Source organism: Sus scrofa, chromosome 5 (genome assembly GCF_054392235.1).
Source record: "Sus scrofa isolate SSC_HxYL_T2T_F1_AM1 chromosome 5, Sscrofa_HxYL_maternal_Yorkshire_Landrace_v2.0, whole genome shotgun sequence".
Lineage (NCBI taxonomy): Eukaryota > Metazoa > Chordata > Mammalia > Artiodactyla > Suidae > Sus > Sus scrofa.
The window spans coordinates 32,228,858-32,244,631 of NC_139387.1; the positions used below are offsets into that span (position 1 = coordinate 32,228,858).

The 15,774-nt window shown below is 38.6% G+C and overlaps 1 protein-coding gene and 1 non-coding gene across 7 annotated transcripts in view; both read left to right on the forward strand.

The window, feature by feature from the left end:
• RXYLT1 (ribitol xylosyltransferase 1) overlaps positions 1–12,661 on the forward strand; it is a 28,656-nt gene extending 15,995 nt beyond the window's left edge. For 4 of the 6 annotated variants that reach the window (XR_014803488.1, XR_014803489.1, XM_001926980.7 and 1 more), the window contains 3 exons: positions 686–1,000; positions 4,162–4,332; positions 12,233–12,661. Coding sequence is in view for 3 of the 6 variants with exons in the window: in XM_001926980.7 (XP_001927015.4) it covers positions 686–1,000; positions 4,162–4,332; positions 12,233–12,650 (904 nt within the window). In the remaining 3 variants the exon portion in view is untranslated. Of the gene's footprint in view, positions 1–685; positions 1,616–4,161; positions 4,333–5,873; positions 6,924–12,232 lie in introns of those variants that run through there. The other 2 variants (XR_014803487.1, XM_084956250.1) reach the window with 2 other exon arrangements.
• On the forward strand, positions 10,604–10,676 carry TRNAY-GUA (transfer RNA tyrosine (anticodon GUA)). The gene has a single exon. It is a non-coding gene; the product is annotated as a tRNA-Tyr (tRNA).
• Positions 12,662–15,774: the final 3,113 nt, after the last annotated feature.

Genomic DNA, 15,774 nt, shown 5'->3' on the forward strand with positions numbered 1-15,774 from the left:
ATTGAAGGGACTGTCTTTTCTCCACAGTATATTCTTCCCTCCTTTGTCATAGATTGGTTGACTGTGGGTGCGTGGGTTTAACTCTGGGCTTTCTTTCCTGTTCCACTGATCTATATTTATGTTTTTGTTTTATAATTATACTTTTACTAGATATATAAGCATAAATTTTTCCCCCTGTAGTTACTTTCAGATTTGCATGTAATTATGATATGTGTTCTGCAGCTTGCTTTTTCCCTTAACATTATATTTTTGAGATTTAACCTTCATTGAATGTTTATAATGCCATCCTCCATTTCTCAATTTATCAGCAATTTGTCATCCATTGATTCAGATACTTCATTCAGATGAAGAGCAGGAATAGCAGCTCACACCATAAAAAGGTTGGGAACTACTGACTTAAATATCTTTCTGTAAGTTCAAGACAGTGATTTTAAAAAGTTACCACATTTCTTATTATCAAATGCAAGTTGATCTCTCTACAGCCAAAGCTTTCCATTAATCCACATCTATGTCCTATCTTTCAAACTTGTTCGAAAAAACGTGTCATAGAAATTATTTTTAGAAATAATATGAATTAAGTCTCATTATGTATTTTATATAAAATGATTTAAAACTTCTAGTACCAAATACTGTTGTTTTTGTTTGTTTGTTTGTTTGACTCTTACTTTTGTTTTATTTTTAATAGCTTCATCACTGGTCCAGCTGTGGTCCCAGGCTACTTTTCTGTTGATGTGAATAACGTGATACTCATTTTAAATGGGAGAGAAAAAGCAAAGGTCTTTTATGCCACCCAGTGGTTACTTTATGCACAAAATTTAGTGCAAACTCAAAAACTCCAGCATCTGTCTGTTGTTTTGCTTGGAAATGAACATTGTAATAATGAATGGATAAACCAGTTCCTCAAAAGAAATGGAGGCTCTGTGGAACTACTTTTCGTAGTATATGACAGCCCCTGGATTAATGACATGGATGTTTTTCAGTGGCCTTTAGGAGTAGCAACGTAAGTACAGACTTTTATTGTATGTTTCTAGACTCTTAACCTGAATTTCTATTATCAAGAAGATTGTGTTTTAAATTTGTAATACATGTAGTTCTTCTGAGCTCATTGAGGCCACATAAATTCTTTTCTATGGGAAAACAGTATGGTTGGGTAATAATGATGCTTTTAGAGTATTTTAGCCTTTTATGAGAAGACCAGATGAGTTAGCGGTTTTTTTTTTTTAATTTTTTTTTTTTTAGGGCCACAGATGAGGCATATGGAAGTTCTCAGACTAGGGGTCAAATCAGAGCTGCGGCTGCCAGCCTAGACCACAGTAACCCCAAATCCAGGCCGCATCTGCAACTACGCTACAGTTTGCAGCAGTGCCAAATCTTTAACCCACTGAGTGAGGCCAGGGATCAAACTCACATCCTCATGGATACTAGTTGGTTTTGTTTCTGCTGAACCACAATGGGAACTCTTTTTTTTTTTTTTTTGGATGGCCACACCCAAAGTATATGGAAGTTCTGAGCTGTAGCTGCAACCTATGATCTCCACTGCAGCTCTGGCAAAGCCAGACCCTTTAACCCACTGTGCTGGGCCAGGGATCAGCTCCATGCCTCTGCAGTGACCCAAGCTGCTTTAATCCAAACCTTATCCCACTGCACCACAGCAGGAACTCCAGAGTTATTTTTTTTTAAACCCCAAAGCATAGGATAAATGTTCAAGCTTATCATTAGTGCCTGATATATAGCTGTGGGTGGGAGTCAGACCTTCTTTAAAAAGTTAGAGAACAGATAGGTAGGTAGGTAGATATAGTATATAGATATAGTCATATAGATGTATAGTTTTTTTTCATTTGGGGGGCTTTTTTTTGGGGGGTTGGGGTTTTTTGTTTGTTTGCTTTTTAGTGCTGCATCATGGTATATGGAGGTTCCCAGGCTAAGGGTCTAATCAGAGCCATAGCTGCCAGGCACAGCCACAGTCATGCCAGATCCGAGCCACATCTGGGACCCACATCACAGCTCATGGCAGTGCCGGATCCTTAACCCACTGAGCAAGGCCAGGGATCGAACCTGCAACCTCATGGTTCCTAGTTGGATTCTTTTCCACTGCACCACAGTGGAAACTCTGATGTATTGATTTTCTTTAAATCCTTATTTTAGGCCATTCAAGAGCACACTGATTTTTGAGTTTGAGGGGATTATAATATGCTCATGTCTGCCACTAAGCCTGGTTGAATTTGTGCAGATCTCTTCCATGAAAAGAAAGGTTAATTAAGTAATATGTGATCTATACAAAAGTCTATAAAATGGAAAACTTGTTTTTTATTGTTCTGTCAATAAAGGGCCTCTGAGTAACAGGTTGACTTTAAGTTGCCACTAGTGCATAAATTTCCTGATGGCAGGGATTTTTGTCTCTTTTGTTTTTACTACTTTATCTGTAGAGCCTAAAACAGTGCCTGCACAGAGTAGACACTCAATGAACATTTGTTGAATGGATGGATTATGAAACAGCTCACTAAAATGATGTTTGAATCAGATATTCATCATTCATTATTTTATCACTGATTATAAGATGTGGCCTTAGACTGCTGCCCAGTTGTCTACACAAATATCACAAGGGAAGTACATTAATAAGATAATATTCACTGGCCTTCCATGACAAAATTCTGACTTAGTAGGTTTAGGGTAGTGCAGACAGAAAGGTTTGTTAGGTATAGCAGGTTTAAAGATGCACTGAAAAATCTAGCCCTTGAGTAGAGCCTATATTTGTAAAATGTTTTGAAACAGAACAATTCGTAGTTAGCACTACATAACTTATTTATATGGTATATGATGGAACTCGTCATAATTCTTGCATTGTTGGACAAAGCCAGTATCTTTCTTTTAGATCAGTGGTTCTCAACCAGGTGCAATTTTGATTGTCATAAGCAGAGAGAAGGTGATGCTGGCATTTGGTGGATAGAGGCCAGGGTTGCTGCTAAATATCCTACAATGTAAAGGACAGCCTCCACAAAGAATTATCTGGCCCAAATGCAGTGATGCTGAGATTGAGAAAACCTGTTACAGGCTTTACATAAAGCTTTGCTGTTAAGTGAAGGTTGTAGTTTAGGCACTATTTTTTTTTTCTTTTTTGTTTTTTAGGGCCACACTCATGGCACATGGAGGTTCCCAGGTTAGAGGTCGAATCGGAGCTACAGCTAATGGCCTACGCCACAGCCACAGCAACTCAAGATCTGAGCTGCATCTGCGACCCACACCACAGCTCACAGCAACCCCGGACCCCTGACTCACTGAGCGAGGCTAGGGATCAAACCCATCTCCTCATGGATACGAGTCGAATTAATTTCCCCTCTGCCACAGCGGGGACTCCCCAGGCTTGTATTTTGATGTCTGTCATTTCCAAATGCCTAGAATAGTGGGACAGTTGCAACAGGCCTCTCTTGTTTTTGTTGTTCTTGTTTTGGGTTTTGGGGTTTTTTTGTTTTGTTTTATCTACTTGAGAAGCCTTTGAAGTTAGAGTTCTTCGCTGTAGCAGTATATACTCTGCAGTCTTTTCATCACCTGGCTAAAATACTAATTAAATCATGGTTATTATGAATGTAGAAGATTCTTTATACTTTGAAGGTCTTAAATTCAGTCTGCCTTATAACTATAGGTAAGTAATGGAAGTTGATGAACATAAAAATCAAATCACTTCAGATTCATAATCTCTATGGCAATTTTCTAAAAGATAGCAGTGTGAGAATTTTTTTTTAATGAGTGGATTCAAGAACTTTTTCAAAGTAAGCTTGGAAAGTTATAGTTTGGGGTTTGGAAATTTTTTTTTTTTTTTTTTTGCCTTTTAAGGGCTGCACCTGTGGCATATGGAAGTTCCCAGGCTAGGGGTCAAATCAGAGCTGCATCTGCTGACCTATGCCATGGCCACAGCAACACCAGATCTGAGGTGTATCTGCAACCTGTGCTGTGGTTTGCAGCAAAGCCAGATCCTTAACCCACTGAGGGAGGCCAGGATACTAGTTGGGTTCTTAACCTGCTGAGCTACAGTGGGAAATTCTAGAAAATCATATTTTAAATCTCTTTTCCGTACATCATCCTGCTACCTTAGATGTTGGATTATGGAAATTTTACCAATTTTATTGTCATAGATTGTTAACTCATATATATTTATTTTTATAGATACAGAAATTTTCCCGTGGTAGAGGCGAGTTGGTCAATGCTTCATAATGAAAGACCATACTTATGTAATTTCTTTGGAACTGTTTATGAAAATTCATCCAGACAAGTGCTAATGAACATTTTGAAACAAGACGGAAATGATAAGCTTTGTTGGGTTTCAGCAAGAGAGCAGTAAGTTCTATGTTTACTTGATTCATCCATTTTATCTCCAATCTGAGAGTTGCTTTATGTGGTAGCACAAGTTTCCACAGACATTTTTAACTCCATTAATACCAGTCTTTCCCTAGAAGATACATTAGTAATGTTTAGTAAAGCCGCAAAGAAACTGAGTTGTATACGTTAATAATAGGGAGAATATATAGTCCATCTTAAAGAGGAATGCAAGTAACTATCATATACATGTCAGTTGCTCAGATTTCCTGAATAATATTTGTTAGACAGACTTGAACATAGAGTGGGTCTTAGGTTCATCTCTGAGATGTTCAGCAAACCTAGTTCAGTGTTCTAAGACTGAATTGCCATACTCCTCACACCTTGAGGAACCTGACACTACCCAGAGGACAGAGGCCATGTACTGTTCTTCTTTGAATCCCCAGATCTAACAGGATTTTACATAAAGTAGGTTAGGATAAGTAGGGAGTGGATGGATGGATGGATGGAGGGATGGATGGATGGATGGATTTAATAGGGTTAACTTTCTTCCATCTTTTGCATGGTAATCATGAAACAGGTGTTCATGGACTGAAGAAATTTGGGGATCATTCACTTTATTTTTAAATAAACAAATGAAGTTTCATGTGTAAAATAGAGTCATCAGAGAATTAGTACTTATAAAAGTTCTTTTAGATCTAGAAATACATTAATTGGAACAGATACTCTCTTGTAGAAAGCCTGATTCTACTAGAACCAGGAATACTCTATCTAGCAAGGCTCTCATTCAGATTTGATGGAGTGATCAAGAGCTTTATAGACAAGCAAAAACTAAAAGAGTATGGTACCACTAAATCAGCTTTACAGCAGATGTTAAAGGAACTTCTTTAGGTGAAAATATAAAAGACCACAACTAAAAACAAGAAAATTACAAAACGAAGAAGTAGGAATTCCCACTGTGGCACAGCAGAAATGAATCTAGTATCCATAAGGATGCAGGTTCAATCCCTGGCCTTGCTCAGTGGGTTAACAATCTGGCATTGCCATGAGCTGTGGTGTGGGTTGCAGATGCGGCTCAGAGCCAGCGTTGCTGTGGTTATGGTATAGACTGGCAGCTGTAGCTCCAATTTGATGCCTAGCCTGGGAACTTCCATATACCATGGATGCAGCCAAAAAAAAAAAAAAAAAAAGAAAGAAAAAGTAAAGACAAATATACAGGAAAAGTAGGAAATTATTCACACACAAAGCTAGTCTTTTGTTAAAAGACAAAAGTGTTAGAATTATCTATATTCACAATAAGCTACTAAGGGATATACAGAACAATTAGATGTAAAATATTATACCAAAGCCAGTAATTGTGAAGGGTGGAGTATACAAATGGAGGATTTTTAAATGTATACGAAGTTAAGAGATCAGTAACATAAAACAATAGAAAAGACCAATGAAACTAAAACCCTGTTCTTTGGCAAGGTAAACAAAATCAATAAAACTTTAGCCAGACTCATCAAGGGAAAAAAGGAAAAGGGTATAGACCAACAAAATCAGAAATGAAAAAGAAAGAGTTCCTGCTGTGGTGCAGTGGGTTAAGGATCCAACATTATCTCTGCTGTAGCACGGGTTTGATCCCTGGCCTGGTGTAGTGGGTTAAGGATCCAGCATTGCTATGGCTATGGTGTAGGTCACAGCTGCAGCTCAGATTTGATCCCTGGCCCAGGAACTTCTAAATGCTGTGAGTGTGGCAGAAAAGAAAAGAAAAGCTACAACTGACACTGCACAAATAAAAAGATTGCTATGAATAACTATATGACAATAAAATGGACAACATATAAGACATGGACAAATTCTTAGAAAAGTACTATCTCTCAAACCTGAACCAGGAAGGAATATAAATCAGGAACAAGCTGATTACAGTAGTGAAATTGAATCAGTAATTTAAAAACTCCCAACCTGTAAACTCCCAACCTGTAAAGCCAGGACCAGATGGCTTTACAGGTGAATTGTGCCAAACATTTAGGGAAGAGTTGACACCTGCCCTTCTGAAACTATTCAAAAAAGCTTGCAGAGAAAGGAACGCTTCCAAACTCATTCCATGAGGCCACCATCACCCTGATCCCAAAACCAAAGATATAACAAAAAGAAAAAGACAAAGAAAATTACAGGCCAATATCACTGATAAACATAGATGCAAAAATCTTTAATAAAATATTAGCAAACCAAATCCACAATATGTTGAAAGGATCATACACCATGATCAAGTGGAACTTATCCCAAACATTCAGTCATTTTTCAGTATCCACAAATCAATCAATGTGATATACCACATTAAGAAAGTGAGGAATAAAATACATATGGTCATTTCAGTAGATGCAGAAAAAACTTTTGACAAAGTTCAGTACCCATTTATGATGAAAACTCTCCAGAAAGTGGGTATAGGAACATACCTCAACATAATAAAGGCCATACATGACAAACCCACAGATAATATCATACTCAATAGTGAAAAACTGAAAGTATTTTCTCTGAGATCAGAAACAAGACAAGGATGCCCACTCTCACCACTTTTACTCAGCATAGTTTTGGAAGTCCTAGTCACAGCAATCAGAAAAGAAAAAGGAACAAAAGGAATCCAATTAGAAAGGAAGAAGTAAAACTATTTGCAGATGACATGATACTATACATAGAAAATCCTAAAGACACCACCAGAAAACTAATAGAGCTCATCAGTGAAATTGGTAAAGTTGCAGGATACAAAATAAATACGCAGAAACCTGTTGCATTTCTATACACTAACAGTGAAAGATCAGAAAGAGAAATTAAGGAAACAATTTCATGTAATGTCTCTTCAAAAAGAATAAAATACTTAGGAATAAACCTACCTAAGGAGGCAAAAGACCTGTACTCGGAAAACTATGAGACACTTATGAAAGAAATTGAAGACTAAAAAAGATGGAAAGATATACTTTGTTCTTAGATCAGAAGAATTAATATTGTTAAAATGACCATACTACCCAAGGCAGAGTATATTCAATGAAATCCCTATCAAAATACCAATGGCATTTTTCATAGAATAAATCATTTTAAAATTTGTATGAAAATACAAAAGATTCAAAATAGCCAATACAAGCTTGAGAAAGAAGAATGGAGTTAAAGGAATCATGCTCCCTGTCTTCAGACTATACTACAAATCCAAAGTCATCTGGCATAAAAACAGACACATCGATCAATGGAACAGAATAGAGAGCCCAGAAATAAATCCATGCACTTATGGTCAATTAATCTATGACCGAGTAGACAATATGTAACAGAGAAAAGACAGTCTCTTCAAAAAGTGGTGCTGGGAAAACTGGACAGCTGCATGTAAAAGCATGAAATTGGAACATTCTTAGAGTTCCCATCGTGGCTCGGTGGAAGTGAATCTGACTGGTATTCATGAAGACACAGGTTCGACCCCTGGCCTTGGGTTAAGAATCTGGTGTTGCCATGAGTTGTGGTATAGGTCACAGACGCAGCTCAGATCTGGTATGGCTGTGGCATAACCCAGCAGCTACAGCTCCAGTTCGACCCCTAGCCTGGGAACGTCCATGTGCCATGGATGCGGCCCTAAAAAGACCAAAAAAAAAAAAAAAAAATTCTCTAACACTATATGCAAAAATAAACCCAAAGTGGATTAAAGACCAAACTGTAACACCAGATACTATAAAACTCTTAGATGAAGGGCTCCCCCTCTGGTGCAGCACATTAAGGACCCATTGTTGTTCCTGAGACACAATCCCTGGCCCAATTCAGTGCGTTAGAGATCCAACAATGCTGTAGTTGTGGAATAGGCTGTGGCTTGGATTCAGTGCTTTGCCCAGGAATTTCCATGTGCCACAGATGTAGCTGAAAAAGAATAAACAAACACTCCTAGAGGAAAACATAGACAGGATGCTCTTTGACTAAATCACAGCAGTATTTTTTAGATGTCTCCTAAATCAAAGGAAACAAAAGTGAAGATAAACAAATAGGACCTAGTTAAACTTAAAAGTTTTTTTACAGCACAGGAAACCATTGAGAGAACAAAAAGACAACCTACTGAATGGGAGAAGATATTTGCAAGTGATATGACCAATAAAGGTTAATATTAAATATATATAAACAGCTCATACAATGCGACATCAAAAAAACAAACAACCTGATTTAAAAATGGGCAGAAGAACTGAATAGACATTTTTTCCAAAGAGGAAATGCTGATGGCCAACTGGCACATAAAAAGATACTCAACATCAGGGAAATACAAATCAGAGCCACAATGAGATATCACCTCCTACCTGTCAGAATGGATGTCATCAAAAACAACACAGATAAGAAATGTTGGCAAGGATATGGAGAAAAGGGCACTGTTGGTCGGAATATAAATTGGTCTAGCCACTGTGGAAAACAGTGTAGATATTTTTCCAAAAACTGAAAAATTGAACCACCATATATGACCTAGCAGTTCAACTCCTGAGTATATACCAAAAAAAAAAAAAAAAAAAAAAAAGAAGCAGACTCACAGATACAGAGAACAAACTAGTAGTTACCAGTGAGGAGAGGGAAGAGGAGAGGCAACTTAAGGATGAGGGGGGGAAAGACGTTATTATGTGATTATATGCAATTATATGTGTGAAACTTGAAAATTATAAAACACTGTGAATTTAAAGAATCATTCAGCAAAAAAAAAAAAGATTTGGAAACTAACAAGTAAATAAATAAATCAGGCATAGAAATACCCCCCCAAAAAAAGCCAATATAAATAGATGATAGATAGATCAGTCATAGAAATAAAAAAGAAAGCATAAATAGATAAATTGGGCATAAAAATGTCAAAATAGTCAATAAAGTAGGCAAAGAAATAAAAAAAAAGGAAGTCTAACTGCATTGCTTTTACACTATTGGAAGTGTAATCGTATTATATCCATTCTGTCAGAAAATATTTATGAAGCAACTGCTATAAGCCAAAAACTACTTTAGCCATGAAAGGATACAGCAATGAATAAAACAGTCAAAAGAGTCTCTGCCTTCTCAGAACTTAAATGCTTGTTGGAGGAGACAAGCCAGTAAAATATATTGTGTGTCAAAAGATAATAAATACCATGTAAAAAAAATTTGAGCAGAGGAGGAATGTAGAGAGGACTAGGAATCAGAAGTGGAGCATTTGTTATTTTAGTATAGCCAAGCAAAGAGAAGGGTACATTAATTTAAGCACAGGTCTAAAGAAGACGTAGGAGTGAGCCTTATGTCTATTTGGGAGAAGAGTTAGTTGTTCAGGCAGAGGGAAGAGCAAATGCAAAGGTCTAAGGCAGGAGCGTGCTTACCATGTGTGAAGAACAAGGGACAGTGTGCCTAGGATGGAACAAGTAAGAGCAAAATAGTGAAGTTTACCGTGGCAACAGAATTATTCTGGATATTCCTTGCCTGCCTTTGAGCCAGTAGGTGAAGTGGCTGTTCTTATTACTTCTCATTGCTGCTTCCAGACCGTTCTCCTTTTTCCATCCCTAAAATCTCTACTTCTGTATCTCATACCAGCAGACAAACTGTCCATTACTCTTTCTTTTTGAAATTCTGTACTAACCTTTGGGTTTATCCCCTTAATTCTTTGAAGAGTTTAGTTGCTGGCACATTCTCACTGTGACATTTCTCTAGCCTCATTCTTTTTTTTTTTTTTTTTGCCTTTTTGCCTTTTTGCCTTTTTGCCTTTTTGCCTTTGCTAGGGCCACACCTGTGGCATATGGAGGTTCCCAGGCTAGGGGTCGAATCAGAGCTATAGCCGCCACAGTAACTCAGGATCTGAGCTGCGTCTGTGACCTACACTGCACCTCATGGCAATGCCAGATCCTTAACCCACTGAGCAAGGCCAGGGATCAAACCCGCAACCTCATGGTTCCTAGTTGGATTCGTTAACCACTGAGCCATGACGGGAACTCCCCAGCCTCATTCTTAATGATGCCCAATTCGATACAGTTGATCTTTCCACCACCTTGGTCTTAGAGTTCCTTCACTTCCTCTCTTCCAGTAATCTCCGTCTCTGCTTGACCTCAGCCATTCACTGTCATGTTCATTTCTTAGGCATTATGATTATGCGTACTGCAGATCTCAAGTTCCAGCATTTCTCTCTCTAACTGTCATTTTCTATCATTCCACTTCATCCCTTGTAGTAATCTGACTTCAGCAATTTAGCTAGATATACAATCCACTGTTCCTACTACTTTTCATTATCCTTCACTCACATCTTCACTTTCTTCTTTACCTCATTTAAGTTTTACAGTCAGTGCACCCTTCAATAGCTCAGCTGGTAGAGCAGAGGACTGTAGATCCTTAGGTCTCTGGTTCGATTCTGGCTTGAAGGAGGTGCATTGGGTTCTTTACTGATCATTTTAGACTATTATAAAAATTATGCATGAATGTATACATGTATGTGTAACTGCATCACCACAATGTACAGTAGAAAAAAAACTGTATTGGGGAAATAACAATAAAAAAATTAAATAAAAGAAATTTTTAAAAAAAAGTTTTACAGTCAATCATGAGGACAAGTACATTTGGCTCCCTAGTTCCTTGGCAAACCTAACCTCTGGTTAGATCCAGCTTGCTTATCTACTCCGTACCTCTACCCATGCAGCCAAGCACACTTGGAGAAAGGTACCAGTTGATCTCACTTCAAGTATATGACCTTGACCCTCAGGTATCCAGCATTCATCCATTTTCCTTGTCCATGTATTCTCCCACTCTCCTAGAAGAATGTTTCATACCTTCTTCTCTCTTCCCAGCTACTCTCCCTTATGACTCTACTGCTTATTTCACTGAGACAACAGGAATTGTCAGCAGAGAACATAACAGTATCTTTCTAACTAATCTCTCAGCTTCTTCTTCTTTTTTTTTTTTTTTTTTTTGTCTTTTTGCCATTCTTGCTGCTCCCTCGGCATATGGAGGTTCCCAGGCTAGGGGTCAAATCGGAGCTGTAGCCACCGGCCTATGCCAGAGCCATAGCAACACAGGATCCAAGCTACGTCTGCAGCCTACACCACAGCTCATGGCAACGCCAGATCCTTAACCCACTGAGCAAGGCCAGGGATCAAACCCGCAACCTCATGGTTCCTAGTCGTATTCGTTAACCACTGTGCCACGACGGGAACTCCTAATCTCTCAGCTTCTATCCTTGCCCCATACAGTCTATTCTCAACACAGCAGCCAGACTGATTCAGATGAAATATAGATGAAGTCGGCCACCCCATGACCAAAACTCTGCATGACGGGGTGCTCTGACCTCATCTTCTACACTTCTCCCCTTCTGTTGACCTGCTTTCGCCACCCTGGCTTCCTTGATGTCCCTTGAACATGCCAGGCACATGCCATCTCCTGGCCTTTATACTTGCTATATGCTCTGTCCACTCACCAGATAGCTGCATGGTTTGCTTCCTCACCTATGGCTCCACTCTCAGATGCCCCAGCAGTGGGATGCTCCTTGATCACCTACTTACAGTTGCAATACTCTCCTGCCAGAAACTCCCTCCGCACTTCTCTTTGTTTTTCCATACAACACTTAATACCCTCTAAATAATTTACCAACTTAATACCACTAGAACTAGGATATAAGCACCATTAGGGCAGGAATTTGGATGGGAGGTAGAGAGAGAAGACCTAGCACTCACAAAATTTTGACTGATTTAACGTTCCTTTAGAAATTGACCACTAGATTTTACAAAACTGTGTAGCTATAAACTTCTCAAATTCTTCAGTATTTTCAAGAAATCTATTTGAGCAAGATTTTATTTATCTCTTCTGCCTGTCATCTCTGTAATGTGTTTCCCATTTCTTGTAACTGACTTTAAAAGATAAAATATTTTCCTCCACAAAAGATGTGCCTAGTAAAGTGAAAACTACAGTTATTTTTCTGATTTTCTAGGTGGCAGCCTCAAGAAACAAATGAAAGCCTTAAGAATTATCAAGATGCTTTGCTTCAGAGTGATCTTACATTATGCCCAGCAGGAGTAAATACAGAGTGTTATAGAATATATGAGGCTTGCTCCTATGGCTCCATTCCTGTGGTAGAAGATGTAATGACCTCTGGCTGCTATGGAAATACATCTGTTTACTATAATGCACCTCTACAGTTACTCAAGTCCATGAATGCTCCCTTTATCTTTATTAAGAACTGGAAGGAACTTCCTGCTATTTTAGAAAAGGAGAAGACTATAATTTTACAAGAAAAGATTCAAAGACGAAAAAGGTTACTTCACTGGTATCAACACTTCAAAACAGAGCTAAAAATGAGATTTACTAATATTTTAGAAAATTCGTTTTTAAGGAACAGTAAAGGTTAACTGTAATCATCTGCTCGAGTTAAAATCTGATTTTTTTTAAATCATTTCTAATGTTGTATGTGTGTGTGTGTATTTAAAAATGTTCTTTAAGGCACCTCTGGAGACTCTAGATTATGCCTATAATGTTGACCAAGTACATACACCCTTATTGGGCCACTCCTGAAAATAAAATTAAAATGTTAGTCAAACTCATTTTACAAAGTTGAGTTAGTCAACATTTATCAACTCTTCTCACTCATATAAACACTCTCAGGGAGTTCCCTAATGGCTCAGTAGGTTAAAGATCTGATGTCACTGCTGTGGTTCTGGCTACTGCTGTAAGGCAGGTTCAATCCCTGGCCCAGGAACTTCTGCATGCTGTGGGCACAGCCAAAAAATAAACAAATAAATAAACCCTCTCTCAGGAAGCAGCATCATGTAGTGAAAAGACTGGGCTTTGCAATCAGACAAAACCTGGGTTAAAGCCTTTCCTTTTTACCTACTATCTGGGGACCTTGAGCAAGCCACCTAATTGTACTGAGCCTTGGTTCCTTTCAGTGCACAATGGAGATAATGGTACCTCATAGGGTTGGTTGTAAATATGGAATAAAATAATATAGAAAGTTCCCAATAGGAGTTCCCATTGTGGCACAGTGGGTTAAGAATCCAACTTCAACAGCTTAGGTTGCTGCACAGGTAGGGGTTAAAGGATCTGGTGTTGCCATAGGTTGCGGCTGTGGCTCGGATTTAGTCCCTGACCCAGGGACTTTCATATGCCACAGGTGCGGCCAAAAAATAAATAAATGAGTAAAAAATAATAAAGTACCCAATAATGGTAATAATTTTTTTGTGTATGGAACCCACTGCCATGACCCGAACTCCTGCAGTTGGATTCTTAACCCACTGTGCCATAGCAGGAATTCTAATTGTAATACTTTCTAATTCATTTGTCATTACTTATTAGTTAATAATAAGGTTAAATTTCAATATTTTAATACATGCTCATTTACATAATTTGGGAGCAATCACATGTCATGTTGGGAATGTATGTGAACAAATCTTACCAAGTTAGACGTAGTTTACTTATGTTTTGTTGGATCATATATGTTGAGGTAGGTGCCTGGATGCAGAATTTGGTCATAATCCATATAAAACATGGATTGGGTACAGTCAGAGCCAGAAAATTAGTGCCTAAACTTGACAAATTGTCACTGAAGTTTTGAGTAGGACTAACCAACACAAAGGAGAGTGCTTTGTGCAAAGCTGTCTGGTGCCTCTGGAGAGCAGTAGCTTTGGTTAAGGCTGAGAGAATCTTGAATCTTCAAGTCCTTGGACTCAGAGGAGCTTGGGCTCAATCAGTTGCTTTGCCTGGCTTTTTATTTTATCAGGAATCCTGGGGTTTAACTCTTGTGAAATCAGGGAATCCACATCATTGTTCTTTCCAGAAGCTTTCTATCTCCTTACTATACAAATGGCCATAGATATTGAACGGGTGTAAATTCTCCCGCACTTTCTCATACCTGGATCTCCCACCAAGGTGCCCGCATCATCAGAAGGTCTGGCAGCCTGGATATAAAGGACCTTATCTTTGCATCATATTGGAGAATCATGGTGTGTGCCACAACCCTCTCTAATTCTAAGGAAACTGCCACACCCATAGCCCCTGCTAAAGGCACTGCACGCATGGAGGCATTTATACCCTGTGTCTTTTCTCCTTGTCCCTCACTTCAGGTGATAGTTATGGGCACTTTATTCAAGGGCACACTGTGGACATCGGTACCAAAAAATAACCATAGTTGAGGCAAACAGCTAGTTCAAGTCCTTTTTTAACTAAGAGATACTGAGAAGCTGGGAGTCAGCTGCAGGAAAGGATGCAGTGGAATGGTAACTATAAGCTCAATATCAAAAAACCAAATAACCCAATCAAAAAATGGGCAAATAGACATTTCTTCAAAGAAGACAGACAGATGGCCAACAATCACATGAAAAGATGGTCAGTATTGCTAATTGTTAGGGAAAAGCAAATCAAAACTGCAGTGAGGTACCACCTCAGAATGGTCAGAATGACCATCATTAAAATGTCTACAAGGAACTCCCATAGTGGTGCAGTGGAAGTGAATCCAACTAGGAACCATGAGGGTTCAATCCCTGGCCTTGCTCAGTGGGTTAAGGATCTGGCATTGCTGTGAGCTGTGGTGTAGGTTGCAGATGTGGCTCAGATCCCGCCTTGCTGTGGCTATGATGTAGGCTGCCAGCTGTAGCTCCGATTAGACCCCTAGCCTGGAAAACTCCATATGCCACAGGTGCGGCCCTAAAAAGCAAAAAAAAAAAAAGAAAAAGAAAAAGAAAGTCTACAAATAACATGCTGGAGGTGGTATGGAGAAAAGGGAACCTTCTACACTGTTAGTAGAAATGTAAATTGGTGCAACCACTATGGAAAACATAACCAATAGAGGTCCCTTAAAACTAAAAATGAAGTTGATCCTGCAATCCCACTCCTGGGCATCTATCCAAAGGAAATTCAAAAAGATATATGCATCCCTATTAAAGTACCAAGGACACTTTTCACAGAATTAGAACAAAATGTCTTTAAAGTTTCTTTGAAAGCACAAAAGACCCAGAATAGCCAAAGCCATCCTGAGAAAGAAAAATGTAGCTGGAAGAATCAGGCTGTCTGACTTCACACTATACTATAAAGCTACAGTATTCAAAACCATATGGTACTGACACAAAGACAGAAATACAGATCAGTGGAACAGGATAGAAAGCCAGAATTAAACCCACGCACCTACAGTCAACTAATCTATGACAAAGGAGGGAAGAATATATTGTGGAGAAAAGACAGTCCCTTCAATAAATGGTGCTGGGAAAACTGGACAGCCACATGGAAAAGAATGAAATTAGAACACTCCCTAATACCATACACAAAAAAAACCTCAAATGGATTAAAGACCTAAATATAAGACCAGACACTATAAAACTCTTAGAGGAAAACATAGGCCAAACCCTCCCTGACATAAACCACAGCAATATCTTCTCAGATCCACCTCCTAGAGTAAAGTCAATAAAAACAAAAATAAACAAAAGGGACCTAATTACACCAAAAAACACATGAAAAGATGTTCAGTATCACTAATTATTAGAG